The sequence below is a fragment of the Gouania willdenowi genome, chromosome 18 (assembly GCF_900634775.1).
Source record: "Gouania willdenowi chromosome 18, fGouWil2.1, whole genome shotgun sequence".
Lineage (NCBI taxonomy): Eukaryota > Metazoa > Chordata > Actinopteri > Blenniiformes > Gobiesocidae > Gouania > Gouania willdenowi.
The window spans coordinates 14,840,001-14,861,117 of record NC_041061.1 but is presented as its reverse complement, the minus strand read 5'-3'; the positions used below and the strand labels follow the sequence as shown (position 1 = coordinate 14,861,117).

The 21,117-nt window shown below is 37.9% G+C and overlaps 1 protein-coding gene across 17 annotated transcripts in view; it reads left to right on the top strand.

Annotated features, from left to right (window-relative positions):
- col25a1 (collagen type XXV alpha 1 chain) overlaps positions 1 to 21,117 on the top strand; it is a 199,888-nt gene that overhangs the window by 172,877 nt on the left and 5,894 nt on the right. For 6 of the 17 annotated variants that reach the window (XM_028474638.1, XM_028474632.1, XM_028474635.1 and 3 more), the window contains 22 exons: positions 1,593 to 1,625; positions 2,339 to 2,374; positions 3,878 to 3,922; positions 5,898 to 5,960; positions 8,048 to 8,116; positions 8,730 to 8,774; positions 10,640 to 10,684; positions 10,853 to 10,930; positions 11,240 to 11,263; positions 12,233 to 12,277; positions 12,475 to 12,519; positions 12,617 to 12,697; positions 12,806 to 12,868; positions 12,958 to 13,008; positions 13,341 to 13,367; positions 15,378 to 15,458; positions 15,787 to 15,822; positions 17,542 to 17,595; positions 17,688 to 17,741; positions 17,915 to 17,941; positions 18,776 to 18,829; positions 20,424 to 20,510. In XM_028474638.1, coding sequence (XP_028330439.1) covers positions 1,593 to 1,625; positions 2,339 to 2,374; positions 3,878 to 3,922; positions 5,898 to 5,960; positions 8,048 to 8,116; positions 8,730 to 8,774; positions 10,640 to 10,684; positions 10,853 to 10,930; positions 11,240 to 11,263; positions 12,233 to 12,277; positions 12,475 to 12,519; positions 12,617 to 12,697; positions 12,806 to 12,868; positions 12,958 to 13,008; positions 13,341 to 13,367; positions 15,378 to 15,458; positions 15,787 to 15,822; positions 17,542 to 17,595; positions 17,688 to 17,741; positions 17,915 to 17,941; positions 18,776 to 18,829; positions 20,424 to 20,510 — 1,143 coding nt within the window. Of the gene's footprint in view, positions 1 to 1,592; positions 1,626 to 2,338; positions 2,375 to 3,877; positions 3,923 to 5,897; positions 5,961 to 8,047; positions 8,117 to 8,729; positions 8,775 to 10,639; positions 10,685 to 10,852; positions 10,931 to 11,239; positions 11,264 to 12,232; positions 12,278 to 12,474; positions 12,520 to 12,616; positions 12,698 to 12,805; positions 12,869 to 12,957; positions 13,009 to 13,340; positions 13,368 to 15,377; positions 15,459 to 15,786; positions 15,823 to 17,541; positions 17,596 to 17,687; positions 17,742 to 17,914; positions 17,942 to 18,775; positions 18,830 to 20,423; positions 20,511 to 20,781; positions 20,860 to 21,117 lie in introns of all 17 variants that reach the window. The other 11 variants (XM_028474634.1, XM_028474622.1, XM_028474626.1 and 8 more) reach the window with 8 other exon arrangements.

Below are 21,117 nucleotides of genomic sequence, written 5' to 3'. Positions count from 1 at the left end.
GGAGTATAAACTACTTAATCTATTTAATTACTTTGAACATTCAGGTTGAAAATTCCCCAAATTGCCAATTATTCATATCATTACCCTTAAATACCAATATATAGTGAAAGATCTCTATTGATGTAATGTAGTGGCGCTAAGGCTATTGTTTTTTCCTTTTCTCCTGCAGAGGAATACATTTGAAAAGAAAACCAAATATTGCTGAGCATGAGCTGCATCACGTTGTTTTTACCTAAAAATAATGAATGCAGTTCAGTCATTCCCATTACCTCAACATTAAAATGGTGTTACACATTGCAACACCTCAGCTGTGTACGTGGTTAGCGAAGGTGAGATTGTTTTGTTCATGACGCCCGTAAACAGCTTGTTGTGCGTTGGAGGTAATGATTAAACGCACGTGTTGCGCTACAGCCAAGAATCAACAAGTGCAAACAATCTCCAAATGTGATCAGTAGTTCTCACAATGATGTCAGGGATGTGGGACTTTTCAGAATCAACAACATAATTGTTATATTTGCTCTGAAATTGAGTGAAAATTACTTTAAAAACCTATTTTTTTTCAACAATAAAAGAAGAAAAACATGTAAAATTGAAAAAAACACTCTCCCTAAATCTTGAACCATCAATAGAGTATGAAATAATTAATCAATTTGACCATATGAAAATGAAATGGCAAACACAGAAGCACCCTTTTGTCAGCAAGGGGGGCCCAGCTGTAAACAGTAACACACTTTATTGTCTGCAAAAAAAAAGAAGGGAAAAAGCAGCAATTACAAACTGCCTTATGTGCCTTGAATGCATCATAATGACTCCCATAAAATACTGAGGGCGAGAGGCATTTCTCCAGCAACATCTGAGCATGAGGCGTATGTGGAGTGAAACCACAGAGTCCACAGCAGAGCTGAAAACCTAGTCTTCTCCTCTATTCCCACCAACCGCCCAAATTGAACTTATTGGGCCCTTGTTTTATGCCTGTTTTTATAGTATCCTGCAGTATTCCTACTAAAGAACTCCTTGGCTCTGGATGTATGGATACCTTTGGTGAAAATAGATGATTTAAATATCCCTCCGTCCCTATAGGTCAATACATTACCTGATAGATATAGAAAGAGCTTAAATGGTGTGGTTAGTACATAATATATCTATCAAGCTCCTCGCAGTCGATGCTATTTCGTATAAGGTACTGTATAGTGTTGGATTTCACCCCTCATGTCATCACCACGACACAGCTGTTGTTTGACACTGTAAAAGCAATGGACTCATTTGCAGCACTCTAGCCATAAAACATTGGGTCCCACACTCATGTGAGAAGGTATGTTTAATGTGCACCCTGTCCCTGCCCAGAATAGCAAACAATCTATGTTCTAATTGGGTTTTTCCAAACTCATATTTCCAGACAAAAGCAGAAGTTGGGGAATTATATTGTGCATTTTTTTTTTTTCCAATAATTAGCTTTTCTTGAAGCTCTCTTTTTGTGACATTTTAATTCCACGGAGTAATACCGTCGTGTCTTCTGTTACAGATTAATTTTGTTTGGTTATAGTTTTTAAACCCAGAGTTTGTTGTTCTAACTTGTTTGTCCTTTTTTTTAGGGAGATGCAGGTTCTTCTGCAGCAGGCATCAAGGTAAGAGCCAGGCTAACGCTAATGTAGCATAAATAGGGTTGTATCATGTTGGCCAGCTAAAATGTACAGTATGTGTCGAATAAAGCCATTGATAAATTACAACGTTATATGTGTAGCAAAGCTCACGCCATGCTTACTTTTAGTTGAGTTAACATGAGCAATTATCCCAAAGTACGCGAAACCTAGCACGCTTGAGTATCCATTTGAAGTGGCAACGCATCTTTTCAATAACGTCAACCTTAAATTCGCCTTTGCACGTATTTAAATAACATTGTGAAACTGCGACTGATTAGCGAAGGAAACCATAAAACACAATGCAAGCAGAGCATTGATTAGCCTTTGAGAGATATTTCAGGATCAATATTTTAGGCAAATGAGCCATAATATGTTGTATTTTTTTTTTCTCTGACTATGTTATAGGTTTGCAATAATTTTCTGTGTATATAACGGCCTTGTAGAGTCCTAAAAAGTGTCCTCCTTTATGGCATTATGGAATTATTGTCCCTAATTTGGAGTACACAAAAGGTTTTCCCACAAGATAACACTTGAACTTAATCGTAAACTACAACTTATCTCAATTCAGCCTAAAAAAATGAGGGAAATGGTTCATTGCAGTTATGATATGTGTTTGCAATAAATGTAGCTGAGGTTAATCCTTCTGCTTTGTTTTGACAAAAGGGCAATTTAAAATTATCGTTATTTTTGTGTTGCAGGGTGAACCTGGAGAGCCCGGGCGATATGGAATGAAGGTAAAAAAAAATTGCTGCTTTGTTTTTCCTTAAAGTATTACGCAAACACAGAGATGAAGTACGTCATTTGGACATAATTATTAAAGCCTAATGAAAACAGTTAGACATGAGGAGTAGAAGCTGACACCTTGGTTTGAGCCTCAGACCCTGGCAGTAGTTTTACTCCTTTTACATTGACTTAGGCGTAACACTACTAGTCTGTATAAATCACAAAAATACTTATTTTTTCCCTCCTTTCTGCTATGACCTCTGTTTGTTTGTTTGTGTTGCCTTGTCTCAGAGCAGCCGGTTGGCTCATTACGTTGGCCACATTTTTTGCTGATGAAGCAATTTCACACCTCTCTTTTCCAATTACTATTTTTTTCTAAGTGTAAAATACTTTTTCTAGGCCAAGATGATTTAGGGCAGAATAAACAGATGCTTGTGTGAAACTAACAAAACAACCACGCATTAAGAAGGAAGACCTTTTTTTCCCTTGCAAAATAAGAACATTTACCGTACTTGTCCTTTGACCAGACTGCTGCTGAGATTGCACTGGTGCCTCGACTAATTACGTTTCTTAATCCTGTGTGTGCACCGTGCTTATTCTGCCTCCTTTAGGGTGTTTGGAAAATGTGTTTCCAGGCAATGGGAGAGAGTTGACAAACATCAGTTATCAGAAATATCAGAAACTTCCTATGGATGTTGGTCAATAAGTGTTGGGAGAGCTTTACTCCACCAGAAAGACTCTTGATTCATTATATTCAACGTATTTATATGCCCACAATGGGAAATTTACTCTCTGATCCCTGGAGTACTCGAGTCGTTGATCATGCAGCTCTGAACTCTTCCTTTTATATGCCACTAATGCAGTGATCTTAATTATGTCCTAAATGATCCAATGGCTGGGTTATTTGTTTTGAAAGTTTCGTAAAGGCCTTTAATTTCACCCTCCTGTTGAAACAACTGTGTGCTTGGTGTTGGTAATGATAGACTGGAGTTGTCGACTTGAGAATGAACCGACGTTGGTATACCAGGCAGTGAAATGCCCAACTTTCTCTTTTTCTCACACTGTCAGCGTCTAATGACCTGAGTCATGGCAGCTCCTTCAAACTGCTTACAGCTGCTTTTAACCCGAAAAGTTTCACCGTCTTTCTTTCCAGGATCCAGAACTCTTCACACCTGTCCAAACCAATGAAATCCTAAAATTAACTCCAGTGCACTCTTTGTGAGGGAGTTTGCGTGTCTTAACAAGCACTAATCTAAATGGCAAGCCACGGCTGCATGAGTTGCTATGAAAATTGCATGTGAAGTATGTTCTGCTGATGCTCATTGCAAGCGCGTTGATGATTTCCCGAAACAGCAAAGCCACTTTTTTTTTTTTTTTTTATAGAGGAACAACAGCATTGTTAACCTGAGGAATTTGAACTAGGAAAATAGGATAGAAGCCCAATGAGCCCACTAATGAGGCTTGACTCAGCTTAGCTTGGCTTGGCTGTAACGTGTCACACTCTTCCTGTGTAGGGAGAGCCAGGACTTCCAGGGCTGCCTGGACTCCCAGGGATAAAGGTAAATGTTTCGCTGTTCTCATCCCCAGTCATCCATCTTCCTTGGTCTTGTCCCTGTCCAACCGCTTCAGCCCATCTGTAGCAGAGTACCAAACTCACCTGAGTGAGGGTCAAGTCTCATGTTTGGCACATTAGGGTATCACCATCTTGAGTTTTGACATTTGTAGCTTGGTTCCAGTTGTAAAGGTGTGCTAACACTGAACGCGACTTCAGTGATTCTGGCGACGAGATTACATTCAAAATCAATGTAAATGACGTGATGTAAAGCGACTTACGCGATTCCAGCAACTCAATTGCGCGATTCACTGGAAGTCGCTCAAAGTTGAAAATGTTCAACTTTTCAAGTTGACGTCGCAACATCCAAACAGCAATGACTTTCTCCCAACATCACTCCTCCGGTTGTCACGTCACTGGGGTAGATGAAGCGAGCAAAAAGTCGCGTTCGGTGTGAACGCACCTTAAGTCTTGCACAGGAAGTCGTATGCTCTCAGTGCTGCAAGTTTAGGCAAAACAACAACAGCAGACAACACTGGAATTATTAATAGAAGACCTAAAGCTAGAAAAATGAAACTATTGTCTTGAAATGGAATTTGTAGTCTTGGTGCAAACATTCAGTCGTCAATGGAGAATATGATTTTTTTTTTTCAGGAGTTGTTAAATCAAGTATTTTTATTACCTCCAAGAAGGCAATATCTTCACCGATGATTATTTATTTGTTTGTCTGTTAGTAGGATAACTTCAAAAGTGGATTTTGAGTATATTTTACCCAAAGATAAACCTCAGGCCAGGGAAGATTCCATCACATTTTGGAGGGAATCCAGATCAACATACTGATTCTGAATCAGTTTAAAAAATCCAAAAATCTCTATCTACCCATTGATGAAAAATTCTTATCTCGGTTCATAATTGACTGACCTTTTTGAAATTGGACGCAGTTATATCTGAATGGTTTCTCAAATACCCGACAGACTTTAAGCCGGATCGGATCCGCATTTCATTGCAATGGACCAACTGTATCGTTAAAGTGTAAATGATCATGGTACCATGATCAGCTTCACTGATCCAAAAAACTTGCCAATATCTGGCAAAGAGTATAATTGGCGCTTGGCGGAGGCTTGCGCGATCTGAGTGATCTTGTTTTGCACATAAAGCAAAAATCAGCAGCCCTTCTTTTACTGTATTTTGGGGCCGGCATGAAATGTAACATGTGAATGCAAGGAATGCTCACCAGGAACGATGATGACGATGATGCTCGTGATTGTTCTGGTTTTGTTTTTCTGTCTCTTGCATGTAACACGCTATCCATGTTTGAAAAGCCATTTAATCCACTCTGCTTGAATACTTTGCAAATGTGGTGCTAATGCAATCACAAGCCTATGTGATGGTTGGCCCGTGATTCATTCCACTTTTCAGTCTTTTGCTGTTTTATTCCATCAAAAAGTTTGAGAGCCTAATGTCCATTACCTCTCCGAGAGCATGTAGGGAGACTGAAGCGCTGTAGGTGGGGCGCTTGGGTAATTTATTCCTTAATCAAATGTAATGTGAATCGAATCTCGAGTTGATTTGATTCACATTACATTTGATTATGGAATAAATTACCCATGCTCAAAACGTGCTGTTGATTAGTGAAGTGAAAGTGCAGAGATGGCACCGTGAGGAACAGATAAAGACATTTTACACAACCTGGATCAGACTTACTGTGTCTGTGGGACCTGAAGCGTTTCAGTCATTGCTTCTACAGCAGAGGTGAATCTGGTTTTAAAGCCAGGGATGAATTAAACTAAACCATTGATACCATGTGATTTATGCATGTGTGAGTCTGTGTGTTGGTGTGCATGGGCAAAAGAGCATGCCCGTTGTTGTCGTTTTATTTGTCCATGGGTCTCGTGTTTGTATTTACTTCTCATTAATAAAAAAGCTCCACCGAAAAACACCCGGTGGTGAAAGTTGTCACTCTATTTCCTTTTTGTCTGCAGGGTGAGCCTGGGTTTCTTGGTCCTCAGGGAGAGCCAGGGCTTCCGGGACTTCCAGGAACTAAGGTGGGTTTTCCAGGAATTTTTTTTCTTCTGTTGAATATTTACACCACAGCATATTGTAAATTACATTTATGAGAAGCATGTTTTAGGAGATCATTAAAACCATCTAAATGTCAGTAATAACAGTGGGAGTCCATCATAGCTACTACTGAGATGTGAGGATCTCCCACTGTGCACCAGTATGCCCCACATATGTTATTACTATGGTGAGCAAACATCCACCAGAGTCCAACCATTCCCAGTTGCTACAATATAATAAATGTTTTTAATTATATTGAAAGGACGAAAGATATTTTGGCAAAGCATTTGTTTGAGCTCTTACTTTATTACGGGTGGATTTTCTTGCAATAAAGGCTTTGATTTTATCAATATTTTATTCCAAAGACCTTTAAATGAATAAATTTACCATTGACTATTTTACCTTAAAGCAAAGGGGACAATCCCTAACATTTTTTGTATAATACACATAATGTAGGCCAAATTAGTCATTATTAGTCAATAGCATTGAGGGACAAGAGATTATATTTGTTTATTTAATCATTTATTTGGCTCCGCCAAAACAAAAAAAGGTCCACAACTGGGATGGAGGCAAGGCTTTTGCCAGGCAACACATAAACATGTCCTATCTGAAAGCTGAAGGTTATTAGAACGCCTGAACAGTGGAGTTACTTTGCCTATAAAAAGTCCCAGTGCTGTTGTTGCTTTATATCAGCATTCATGGAATCTCTGTTGTCCAATCAAATCACTTGGTCGGAACTAACTGTTGTATAACGATCAATAAATCGAAATTATTTCTTCCAAAAAAACGAATGTACTCACAAACAAATGTCAAGGTTGAAATGATTGCACACCAGAAATAATGTGTGTAAAAAAAAAAAAAAAAAAAAAAAAAAAAAAAGTCATGTGACTTGAACTTGGGAAAAGTACTGTGTATTGAGATTGGGAATCCCGTAGAATATTTGAAGTTACTTTTTAAGCGTTTGTACTTAATTCTTACTGAGTTTCTTCGCCACACAAGGAAGACAGTGATTCGATTGACGTCATTTTAGTTTTGGTTTGTTTACACTGCTCCTGTGATATGATGTCACAAAGCAAGATATAAAATGCTGTCCATATTTGGTTGTAACAATTTGAACATCCGTAATCGTTTTGGCAAAACTTTCAATCCGTGAAATCACCAGAAATGTCACTGTGGCAGTGGTTTTGGGTTGGTAGAGGGGTCGTGCTCTGAACCAGAGGTTGGGTGTTTGATCTCAGTCTAGACATGCCTGTGTGTCGAAGTGTCCTTGGGCAAGACACTGAACCCTAGGGTTCAGACACTGAACCCTAGGGTTCAGACACTGAACCCTAAGTTGCTCCTAATGGTTGATTAGTGCCTTGCATGGCAGCTCTGTCCCATTAGTGTGTGAATGGGTGAATGAGCTGATATTGTGAAGTACTTTGGGGCTACCATAGTGGTTATAAAGCGCTAGATAAATCAAGTCCATTTACGATTTCACATGTGCATCAGTAGTGGATGAGAACCACTTTTGGATGAAATTTAGGTACAATTGAAAAATTGTTTGGGATCATCCCCAGCAGCTATAAGTAAACCACTGAGAAGCCAATGTGAATTTCCCTCTATAGACAGAATAAATACCTAAGAAACTTCTGCAAGTTAGGAGTATCAGCAGTCAGCATTGTTCTTACAATTGCACCACACTACCCCCTACTGGTGGACTATGGTTACTTCACATCATAGATGATTCCTTATGTTGGACAAACACCATTTGGCTTTAAATCTTCCTTTTGAAAGGAACAGAAAAAAATCTTTTCAGGGAGATTTCTTTTAAAAATAAACTCTATTGAAGGTCCCACGACACGAAACCACACTGTGCTGAGTCAGCATAACAAGCCGCAACCTGACATGTAAATGTGCTGAGTAAGCAAACATGTGAGAGAGGAGGTACGATGTTCTTCCTTGGTCATCCACAGTCAAGTGATGGAGAACAGAGAATAGGACAGGATTTCTGCATGTTGTGTGTTAGATATTAAAATATGAACACGTTTAAACCATGATGGCTCACCTTTGGTTCTGTTCTTTGCTTTAGGGTGAGAGAGGCGATCATGGACCCCCAGGAAAGGGTGAACGAGGAGAAATCGGGCCTGTTGGACCAAAGGTCAGAAACTGAAGGCATTTATTTTTAAAATTTGAGCCATCGGGAGCTGTTGTATTCAATGCTCTGCTGCCATCTAGGGCTTTCTTTATGGAAGCTGGCAAAGTGGTAACTTTAGAATCTGGCCTCCTTTCTTCTGATAACAAAGAAATCTGGTTAAACCATTAACACCTGTGAACCTGCTTCTCCCCGGAGTGTGTGAATGAGTTTACCATTGTTTACATTTGGCATCGGCCCAACAGGGAGTTCCATCTGCAGTCTAAACACTGGTTCTCATCGTATGAGGAACTCCCATAGGGAAATCCCTCCATTGTCAAAGACAGAAGTTCAAATAAACACTTTCTTCTTTGCATATTAAAAGTGGGTTATTTAAGCGAAGTTGAATGTATGAATTCTCAACAGATTTGTGATATTATACCTCTGTGAACTGTGCGTTAGGATTGAATTGGTTATTTTATGAAGAGCTAAAAGTGAAAACGTTAAGAGCGTTTGTTTAACGCGTTTCAAGTTTACGTTTGTGGCTCGGGAACTGTGCTCTTTGTTTTAAAAATCTCCCTTAAACCACGTTCCACCCCCTCTCCCCCCCCCTCCATCTGTGCGTTCTTATTTCCTGCAGGGTTCCCAAGGAGAGGCTGGTACTCCGGGGTCTAAAGGGTCAAAGGTCAGCACACAAGACACGTTTTGTTTAGATTGGTGAACAGAGCATCAGGGTTAACTGATCCCTTTGCAATATTATGTTTTGATCTGTATTAACTACCACCGCCAGCTCTAATGTCACGACATACCAGTCTGAATGCTGATTAAGTCTCAGTTTTTGTATCATCAAATCAGGTTCATTCGACTAAATCTCTAGATTTTAAAGACTATAACTTAAAGTGTAACATTAAATTGCTGTGCATTTTTAGAAATATTTTTTCAAGATTCAATTCAACTTTTCAATTCATTTCAATTTTATTTGTATAGCGCAATTTACAACAAAGTCATCTCAATGCGCTTCTCAAAATATAAAATTCATAATGGGAAAGAAAAAACCCAACAAGACCCACATGAACAAGCATTTAGCGACAGTGGGAAGAAACGACTCCCTTTTAACAGGAAGAAATCTCCAGCAGAACCAGGTTCAGAGGTGGCAGCCATCTGCGTCGACTGGTTGGGGTTAGTGGACAGAAGGACCAACAGAACAGGATCGAGAGATAGAACATCAGAGTGTACCAGACTAGTTTAGCCGTGAACCATAGATCAGGAACTGCCATCATGAGCTTCACGACACCTGAAACAGAGCAGAGAGAGAAAGGCGAGGAGAAGGCACTGACTGCAGAAAAACATGATACATTATTATTAAGTCAGCCTGTCTTGGCCTTGGGCCTCACTCCCAGTGGCCTAGTCAGCACTTATTGTAAAGGTGATGAATCTCTTCCCGTTTATTGGTAAGCTAACAGCGACTCCAATGTCTGTAAATGCGACCGTTCACAGACGAGCCCATGTCCGCTCTAGCGGTTTGGTTATGTTATGATTCAGTCCTGTTTATGACTGTAAATCATAACCAGCAACATCAGAATTTGAAATTTGTGATAATCCAGGTCACATTTGGGAAACTTTAATATTTCTCTGTTGTTCACCACAGCAGCTCATTAAACCATATTAGCTGTAGCATGTTTGCGTTCAAGCCTCACCCTTTTACACCAACTTACCTTTGAAAAATGAAACGAGCACAGAATTACTTCATGGTTTCTCGGTCTATATTTTGCTTGTGAAAACGTGTCAAAAAAATCCAGGTGAAAGTAATGGATTACAAGTACTCGCGTTACTGTAATTCAGTTGCTTTTATGGGTGCTTTTGCTTTTTTGAGTATATTTCTAAGTCAGTCATTGACTTGTACTTATGTAAAGTACTTTGTTACATTTGTATGCCCGCTGTTACTGAGTAAATTATTATTTTTTTGTTTTAAAAATGGTCAACAGACATTGTAAAACTACAAAAAATGAAATGATCAGACAACAATCAAATGCATCACATCATAGCCGACCAATCAGATTAAACGTAATGCATAGTGCCAAGACAGCATTGAATGGATGTTACTTTCTCAGTTTTATAGTTCTTAAATTTAGCTATACTTATACTTTTTTTTAAAAAAAATTTAAAAACGAGTTGTACATTTTGGCAAACATTTTATTTTATACAGGTGTCTTTGTGGAAAATAAATTAAGTTCCAATTGTGCAAGATTTTGTCTCTTCTTTTTTTTACAATTCCAATCGAGTAACAGTACTTCACCTTGAGTAGGATACATCAGTACTCTTCACACCTCTGTCATCTAGTGTTGCCTTTTAAAATAGAGTTGATGCTTTCCCACTTTTTCTTTCAATATAACTTCATAAAATCTAAGTAGAAATCCCTAAAATACAATAGTAAATCGCTTCAAATTTGTAAAATTGATAACAATTAATGTGATCACACAAATCGTGGTGTGTTACAGTTCTTTACTGATTCTGTTAATGAGATGAATGTGTGAATTGTTTCTGCTTCAGGGAGAAACTGGAGATAAAGGAGACCTGGGCTCTATTGGCCCAATGGTAAGAATATCTTGCATTTCTGATCTTATGTTGACTGTTGGGCAGTTGCACACTAGTCACCATCAGAGGGCAGTAGTCATGCATTTGTTGTTATTGTCATTGGTAAACAAGCAATGGATGAAAAATAATAATGTATATAAAGTTTTTGTTTCTGCTGGTTTCCTGCAGGGCCCCCCCGGACAGAAAGGAGACCAAGGAGCCACGGAAATCATCGACTACAATGGCAACATTCAGGAGGCCTTACAGGTTGGTCTGGTTGCTCATTTCTAGTGCCTTTGTATCTGTCACCTGCAGAAAATCTCTCAAATCTTTTATTCCCAAGGATCACTTGTTTGCATGATTTCCTAAAGGGAATGTATGCACTTTTCCATCTCCACTGGCAATCGTACAAACTTAAAAACAGAAACGTGATGCACATGCCATATGCAAGGCAGGTGTGTTTGTCATATGTACCAAACAGTGTGACTAAAATGTGCTGACATCAGCGTTTCTTTCATCCTGACCGCTCTTATTTCTCACCTCCGACCTCGTTCCCACTCCCATGGTCAACTGCAGAGGATTACAACTATTACAGTCACGGTAATTAGGCTGTGTGTATTTCTGTGTGCTGTTTCATCTCCGTTAGTGACTCATCTTTGTCCCAGCATGGGCCTAATCCTGATCCAAGCGGCGTTTTTTTGCCCCACCATGCCCCCCGTTTGTATTTTTATGCTCGTTCACCCAGCAACATGTCTGAGGAATCCATCGTCAGCGCTGCATTCGTGCTTGTGTGTTATCGATCTGAGATGCTGCCTGACATACCAACAGTGTGCACTACTCATTATTTATTCATTTAATATTTATTGATTCACATAAAGAGTGATCCGTTCTTTTCTGGTCAGACACAATCGTCATGATTGACTGTATTTGAATTAGACGTGAAAATCTTACCTCCCAAAAAGAACAAACCGAAATGCAAATGTGAACAGATGTTAACAAATTAATTTCTATAAAATATGTCATGTGCATGGTTAAAATCAAGGCAATGCTTAACGTCTGCTGCCCCCCCCCACATGCGCACACGCACACAAAAGATGTTATTTAGTGTTTAAGCGAAGGAAAAATTCTAAATATTTTCCCATTTTATTATTTTCTTTTTTAGTGATAAAAAATTTAAAAAAAAATGCAAAAGAATTTGGCCTTTATTTGCATTTTAAGATTTAAAAAAACCCCCATAAACATATGAATACATATTAATAATAAATAAATAAATAAAATAAATGTAAGTATAAAAGCACATTGGTTCCAATATTCCCTAACCGTCTGGTCAATTTGTTGCATAATTCCCCCCACCCCTAATGCTGACACGTTTACACCCTAACACCATGTTTCCACTTTTAATGATTTAACCACATGCTCTCGCTGTTACAACTCCCTGCATGTGTGTTCTAAACTGAACATTTTGTGATAATGCACATTTATACCCAGCACTTTTAAAGCCAGAAAAGAAAAACCTATTTCATTTAATCACTAAAGACTCAGACTACATCAGTCCCTCTTCCTTTCCAGGGACCTCCGGGGCCTCCAGGGCCAATTGGACCACAGGGCTATAAGGTAAGAGACAGAGAACAGTTTTTTTTTGCATGACAAACTGCTTTATTAAGTCATAATACACCAATCAGCCAAAGTAGTTTCAATTCTCCATCTCAGTTTTATTTACTTGAACACACAACTAAACTATCAAAACCAGATTATCTCTGCATTAGCTGCTAATCTGAGCTTGATTTGAGTAGCGTCTCCTGTGGTTACAGGGGGATCGTGGTATGCCTGGCCTCCCTGGACTTGATGGAGAAAGAGTGAGTTGATTTGATGGGACATAAATGTGCACGACCTTATAAAAAGCCAACGTAAAGAACAATGTTCAGGCTCGCTGTCACTTCCTGTCATTCTCAGGGCTACAAAGGTTACAAAGGAGACATGGGCATGCCTGGAGCTTCAGGGGAAAAAGGAACTACTGGCCTGCCTGGTTTACCTGTAAGAATTGCTTTCACACACATGACTCACAATACCAACGTTGAGAACAATGCCCAACTGTCTAATCCAGTTTAAACACAAAGTATAATCAAAGTTTGTGCATTTTAGGGTGTTAATGGTGTTAAAGGGGATAAAGGGGATTCAGGACTGCCTGGTCCTCAAGGTCTTTCTGTAAGTAAAACCAACAACTTCAGTTTCCACATTCTTTTCTGCACGTGACGAGTCCTAATCTGGTTCAATAAATCCTGTATCACTTCTAGATTACCGGCACTCCAGGGCCAATAGGGCCCCATGGACCCCCAGGACCGATGGTAAGCAATTACCCTCAAAAAACTCCCCCAAAACCTGATCAAACCTCCAACATGAACTGCATGACCCTATCACACCTTGTGCTGCTAAACATGGCCGGGTGAATAACAGGTTTTCATGTTCTATGTTTGCCATGCCTGTGGTTAATCTGTTTGTCTTTTACCTGAGCAGCACTTTATACTGTTACAAAGAAAAGAATGTCTCTATAAAACAACAAACGTTCTCTGATGTCAGTTACCGACTAACCTCCTACTTCTCCCGTGTTTTGACGGCATTATTAACATGCAACAGTCAAACTTTACAAACTCATTTTGCAACTTTGAATGTTTTTCAGGGACCTCATGGCTTCCCTGGACCAAAGGTAAACGCAAACACGTTTATTTACGTGTATATTAAGGCGTCTTAGAAAGATGTAATTGTTTCTAAATGTGGTTTGATTGAAGCCTTTATTCAAATATTACCGTATTTAAAGCTTGTAGCGCTTTCTTTTTATTGTCATCATTTTTCTATCAAGGTAAACCAAACCTAATTTAAATCACTACGAACCTACCGTTAATTTGAATAGTATTTTAATCTTATTATTATTTTACGTACAATAGTATTCCTTTTTTTTTCATGCATTTATGATGCAATAACTAATATCTAAGATCTTAATAGAGCTGTGTAAAATCCATAAAATCCTTTTCCTGAAAAACAAGAATATTATATAAAATACATTTTTGGTTATTTGTTTCCATCCTTATTTTTTAGCAAGTATAATGTGCTTTAAGCTTGTACTAAAATTATGTGTGAAATAGGGATGTAACGATTCACTCAACTCCCGATACGATTCGATTCACGATACTGGGTTCACGATACGATTCTCTCACGATTTTTTCATTTACAAAATGGGACTGTAGACAAATTTTTTTTTTGGGACAAAATTAGAAAATACTGTATTATTTTCCTTTTATTTTTCATTGTCAAAAGAATCCCTTGATAAACTATTCAAAACAATGCAATTTAACTAAAAATAAATCTTGAATTAAATAAATAAAGGAATAATACAAATGAAAATGAAGCCTATTTATTTAAATTCTGGTTCTATAATAAACAATGCAAAACTGCATAATAGTTTTTCTTCAAAAAGTGCAACTGAAAATGTATTTTGTGCCTTAACAATTGGACTTTCAAAAAAAAAAAAAAACGTCATTGCACTGATTTACGTCATATTTGTTTGGACCAGCAGAGGGCGCTGGTAACACAGTGGTCGGATGGCATGCAGAAATTCTTGCAGTGAAAAAGAGAAGCTATGCTAGCAGACAGAGCTAATAGAAAAACGTGACTTTTGCAGATATTTAAGTAATATTACAGATATTCTTTCGGTGCTAAAGGGGTAATGAATCATTTATTAACATATTTAAGAGTAGAAGGCAGCCAGAAAGAAAGTATTAGCAGACTCCGCCCGCCGCCTACACTTCCGGATAGCGTGGTTAAAAAAAGTACTGCGATTCAATTGTCAGAAAATCGATATCAACCGTGATACCTATGAATCGATTTTTAACTGCCTTACGATTTATCGTTACATCCCTAGTGTGAAACTATAAATAATATAATTGGTGGTTGTGATTTGGGGGCGTTTTCTTGTAACTCACACCCGTGTCCCAAACTTCTCCTAACATCCCTGTTTCCCTCTTTGGTGCATGTTTGACATTATAGTAATGTTTCTTACACAGAGGAGAAATGTGTAGCTCAGTTTGTTTGTTTTGAATGAGTTTAATAAGTTTGTGATTGTGTGAAGTGACCGACACGTGCAACAAATAAAATTCCAGTTTCAAAATAAAAGCTGAAAAGAACCCCCTAGCCCTAAGAACGTTCTTAAGAAGCACTGCAGTACCAGAGGTCAAAGTAAGAGTTGCTGTTATGTAACACTTATTTGAGTATATTTTCTAAATCAGTCATTTTACTTGTACTTAAGAGCATTTTAAAAGAAGTAAAGTCATTTGTTACATTTCTACGCCCAACCGTTACTGGAGTAAATTGTAATTTTTCGTTTTAAAATGATCAACAAACATTGCGAGACTACAAAATAAAATGAAATGACCAGACAACAATCAAATGCATCACATCATAACCGTCCTATCTGATTTAGTTTATATATGAGATGTTTACTCTATGCAAGGGAAACATGACAATAGTAGCTTTACTTTGAGTACTATTTATTTCAGCTACTTTTGACTTATACGTGAGTATTTCATGTATGACCTACTTGTACTTTAGTACAATTTCAATGAAGTAGCAGTAGTTCTACTTGAGTAGGCTATATTGGTACTCTTTACACCTCTGTACAGTGCCATCCATTCAACAGTCTTCTTGTCTTATTTTCCTATAGGGTGAACCTGGGTTGCATGGTGTGAAGGGTATCAGAGGAGAGCCTGGGCACAAAGGAGACCGTGGACCGCTGGGTCTCCCTGTAAGTGGATCACATGGTGTCTGAGCTTTAGTCCTGCAGAGACTTAAAACAAAGATTCCTGTTTTAGACGAGTTCCGGTTCCTGTTGTGTGCATTAATGACCACGCGTGTGTGTGTGTGCGTGTGTGTGCGTGTGTGTGTGTGTGTGTGTGTGTGTGCTGTGCATTGTTACATCTTGTGTTCTCATTGCCATTTGCCTGAGGTGACTACTCTGTAACACAGTGTTGTTTAGCTGTGGTGAAACCTGCCATCAGTGTGTCCTAATAACAGTGTTCATCTGGTACTAATCTCGCCTTGTTCATGTCACTCATACCTCCATAAACACACAGGGAGCCTCCGGCTTGGACGGCAAGCCCGGCATTAGGGTGAGTGTCATGTGACCAACAGGCTTCACCAACCAATGTCTCTCTATCATCTCCCCCCTACACTCCATACAGGCCCATACTAATGCTCCAACACTTCTGTACAATGTGTTTATATGCTATATTTATATATATATATATACTGTATATATAGATACAGTCATGGATGAAAGTATTGACACCTGGGTTGGGGTAAATTATAATTGTAATTGATTGAATGAATCACAAATATGGCTTAATAATTATTTTTAATTGTGATTTTAAAAATCTGTTGCTGTTATCATAATTAAATTGTAATTAAGTTTAGATAAATAAACTTTTTAAATGTAATTGAAGTGAACATTTTCTAAAAATCGGCCAATTCTGTTTTTGATTTAAAGCAAAACTTGGGATTAAAAAAACAAATTAAAAGGTAAATAATATTTTTTAGTGTATTTTTCATTTTGATTTTAGAGACGTGGGTCAAAACTGACCCGTTATCATAAGAGATGCTAACAGAAAGCTAACACAAGAGGAAGGTTAAGTTTTATGGGCTTATTTATTTCATACTTGGTAATTGTGATTCATTGTAATTGGTACTAATCTTGCTGAACTTTAGTAATTGAGAACGTAATTGTAATTGGCTTTCAAGGGAAAAATAATAATCAGAATTTAACTGTAAATGGGGGAAAATGCCGGTCACTGTAATCGTAACTGAATGTAATTGAAAATGTAATTGTAATTGACACCAACCCTGATTGGCACCCCTGGATTTTTTTTCAGAAAATACACTATTTCTCCCAGAAATAGTTGCAATTAGAAATGTTTTTGTATACATGTTTATTTCTTTTATGCGAGATTGAAAAAACACAAAAAGGCAGAAGGAAAAAGCCAAAATTGACATAATTGAAAAAAATGGATTAAGATAGAATTGTTGGCACTGTTTTAAAACTGTGGATGAATCATTTGACAGGCGCTGGCAAGACAGAAATCACACCTGACATTCGTTCATCATCCTAACTCTCCTGCATTGCATTCTTTTGTCATAAATACATAAAAATGTGCCACAGTTCCATGAGTTATAAACTTCTTGATGATATTGTCCAGTCTAATTTTTTACATTTTATGTAAAATAATGTTTATTTGAGTTTTCTCAATGCACATAAAGGAATTAAACACGTGTACCAAAAACATTTGTAATTGCAACAATTTCTGGAAAAAATGGTGTATTTTCTGGAAGAATTCCAGGGGTGCCAATACTGTAGTCCATGATTGTACTGTATATACCGCACACGACACAGAAACAGCCACTTGTTTGTTTGATGCTGCATTAACAGACACTCATACATTATTAACTGTACCAGCAGTGTTGTGTATACATGTCCTCTGGGACCATTGCATGTTTCCCACTTCTTTGTGCTGATTGGAAGTCAAAGCCAAAAGGAAATATTGATAATTTCCACCTTATTCTCGGAAGCGCGACTGTCCACATCAAGATGGGATTAGATTTCATGTGAGAACATAGTAGTTTATGTGTTTTTTTGAACAAATGTTAGCAATTTATTGAAGATATACAGGACGGTTGTTTTGAATTTATCATTTTGCAAGTGCGCAAATTCTTAAGAAGTAGCAGCCCCTGGAATAAGGTGGATATGTGAAGGCTTTATGGAGTTTTTCTATTAATCAACACGAGATGAGAGATTTGTTTCCTGAACTCACCATGGTAACCACTGCTGTCTGCAGGGCGTTGATGGACCAGCCGGTCCCGCTGGACCAGCAGGGCCAAAGGGGGACATTGTAAGCTTCATTAATTCATACGTAAACCAGACACATTATTTACATTGATTTTGTCTAGTTTTATATTGTAAATGCTTGTTTGTCTATTCCAGGGTGAGAAAGGAGCGCCAGGAGAGCCCGGACCACGAGGACCTTACGGGCTACCTGTAAGTCTGAGAATAACATCTGATATTTGTCATCAACACACACACACACATGAATGTAGACATATTTAAGAACAAAACAAATGAATTAATAATTAATAATATTTGTTTATTATAAGAATATCAATCTTTAGATGGGGATACAGACTTTTGTTACCTTTTTTGTTTGTTGACAGGGATCTGCTGGTACACCAGGCCTTGATGTAAGTACAATATATATATATATATATATATATACCTGTATATATATATATATATATATATAGTTTTGGTAACGTTAGCAATCATTATCCATTTATTGTCCCATGAGAAAAAGCTAACTTTTTTTAAATTTTTTTATTATTTGTTTCTTTATTCTTTTACTCATTAGTGCCCCTTGATCACCCGTGTCAAACTAAAGGCCCGGGGGCCCAAATCAGGCCCTTCGGGGCATCCAAATTGGCCCTCAAGAAAAAGTGAAAATAACAGAAAACATGAACCATTACAAAATTATTCAGTTGCAGATATCTCAATTTCACAAATGTAATGAAACTCCACGATATTTTCAGGGGCTTCACCGTTTTCTCACGTTTGCATCTTCTTTTTTATGGCAATTGTGGAAAGAACTCTAAATTTTTCTAAAATCTGACAATTTCTCTCAGAAAATCCCACAAAATTCCTTTAAAGTGTCATGAAATCTTATCACAAATTCAAGAATTTTGAAGTGAAGATCCCTATGGAACTAATATTGTAAAACTATGGCACAATAATGTTGAATTTCCTTTTTTTTTTACACTCAAGCTTTAGATGAAAAAAATAAAAAACCTTTTGAAAGGATTTCTGTTTCAGCTGTTGTGGTCGATGGATGAAACATTTAAAAATGTATTTTTCTTTTCAACTCAATGATTTATTTGTGGTCATCCCTCCCATTTCTTGTGATTTCCATTAGATTTTTTTTGCACCTCATCTTTTCACTCCTGCTGATCCTTATTTAGTCTGTTTCTGATGTGTTTAGGCATTTTGAGGTAAAGTATTCAAGTATAGCTGTACTTTCACAGGGAACAGCAGGCTTAAGGGGAGAGAAAGGCGACATTGGGGAGAGAGGAGAAAAGGTAGACGTAGACATGTTGCAACTCCGCTTTAAACTCCGTAACAAGACAGAGAACTGATGTCAATGGACGGGGAGCTGCAGGGTTCACTGTTGGTAGCACTAGTGTAGCTGCAAACCTATGCATAAAATGTCATCCCCCAGTTTTTTTTTTGGTTCTCCACAGTTTTAATGATTTGCCATCTCATTCTTCCAAAACAACACGTCTCATGTCATTCTGAGGCATTGAAAAGTCATTTCCAATGACGTCATCAACGGTCCATTGACAACAGGCTCTTGAGACTCACATTTGTTATTTCATATTTTTTATGCACGCATGAACATAATACATTTCATTCCTTTGAGCCTGTTGGTGAGCCTTCAATGTGCTTGTTTAGTATTGTTCAGTATTGTTTTAACCTCTTGACTAACAACTGTATGTATGTGTGCTGGTTCTCACTCTGAACAGATCGCAGTACTACTTTTTTTTTTTTATTATTGTGATATATTTGCAAGAAATGTTAACAATTGACTCATGAATTTCTGGATATTATGGATAATAACTTGTAGAAGAGTGGATATCGCCACTTTTATTAGCTAGGGGTGTCCCGATCCAACCTTTTTTTTTAATTTCCAACACAAAACCGATATCAGGACGAATCATACATACTTTTATTGTTTATTTTATAGTGTATAATGTTAGAAAAGGCTTGATCAAGTGATGTTACTGAGAGAAAACAAAAGTCAGCAACAGTAGGTATGAGAAAAACTCACCCATTTATTATTATAATTATTATTATTATTAACCAATGGATTACAGAAATTTGAACCTTAAACAAAACGATATTGTACAACTGAATAAAAAAAATAAATAAACTAGAAGACCCTGAAAAATAACTGGGAAAAAAAGGTATTAAAGTGCAAAGTAATTTGAAATTTGAACCTTAAACATGAAAATATTGTACAACTGAATTAAAAAAAAGTAGAAGACCCTGGAAAATTACATAAATAAATCCAATAAAAAAGTATTAAAGTGCAAATAATTTACTTACACATAAAAATATTTTACAATTGAATAGAACGACAAAAAAGTAAAAAATAAAATAACCTAAAAACTAACAACAAACAATACGAATAACCTAAACTTTTAAAATGCAGAAATAACAAATCAGTTATTTTAGATACAGGCCGATATGTGATCCGATTTTTGTTTTGTTTTTTGCTGATATCGGACCAATTTCTAGGATCGATACTGGATCGTGACACCTCTACTATTTATCAGTGCTTGTATAAATTTTCACATCATATTCGTATTGAAAAATGACTGTAATCTTTAAATGTGTCATGTATTTCTACGGTGTGTTTTAGCTATTCTGTCTTTCTATAGAGGTTTTATTCCCTGCTACTCTTTCTCAGCCTTTGTGCCCTTTACACCCCCTTTAGTGACAAACCTTTTCCCACTTTTCCTCATCTTTATAATCCAGTATCCCCTTCTAACACTGGCCATGTTTCCTCATCCTTTGTGGACTGTAGCCTCGCCTGCTTTATCCCTCATAATAGCAATCCTAACATTTGGAGAAAAAAAAAATGATGTAATTTGAACAAACTGTTCTTCACAGGGGGAGAAGGGAAAGAAGGGCAAAAAAGGGCCTAAGGGCGAGAAAGGAGAACAGGGTGCCCCTGGATTAGATGCACCCTGCCCATTGGTATGTGCCAACAGTGACATGGAGCTATAGCTCGGTGCTCCTGAAAAGGGCGGAGCTTTCTGTGGCTGCACTGATACCCGCACAAATTCAAAAGCTTTTACTTGGAAAGTCTGTCATCGACTGGTTTGCAGTTTGTCATTGTGGTATCGGCCGGCTCGCAGGCAGCTCCTCCCTCGACCTATACCCTCTTATCCATCGCAGTAGACGGATGCAGGGGTTAAAGGTCATCCACGTGTCTATAGTAATACTCCGAGGTCATTTTTACAAACAGGGTTTCCGGGGATTTAAGGGTGAAAAGGGGGAACCAGGGCAACCAGGTCTGGACGGGCTGGATGCCCCGTGCCAATTGGTACAGTATCTCTCTCTCTTCCTAAACCAGTAACTCACATATGCATGCTGCTCTCCTCCAGCCATCACCTAAAGTGCATGTTATCAGAGCCTGATAAGCATGAACACAGTTTATTTATTACTTTCATCACCATTAATGACACACACACACACACACACACACACACACACACACACACACACACACACACACACACACACACACACACACACACACACGCACACACAGTGAATACCTGATCCTCCAGTCTATAGCTCT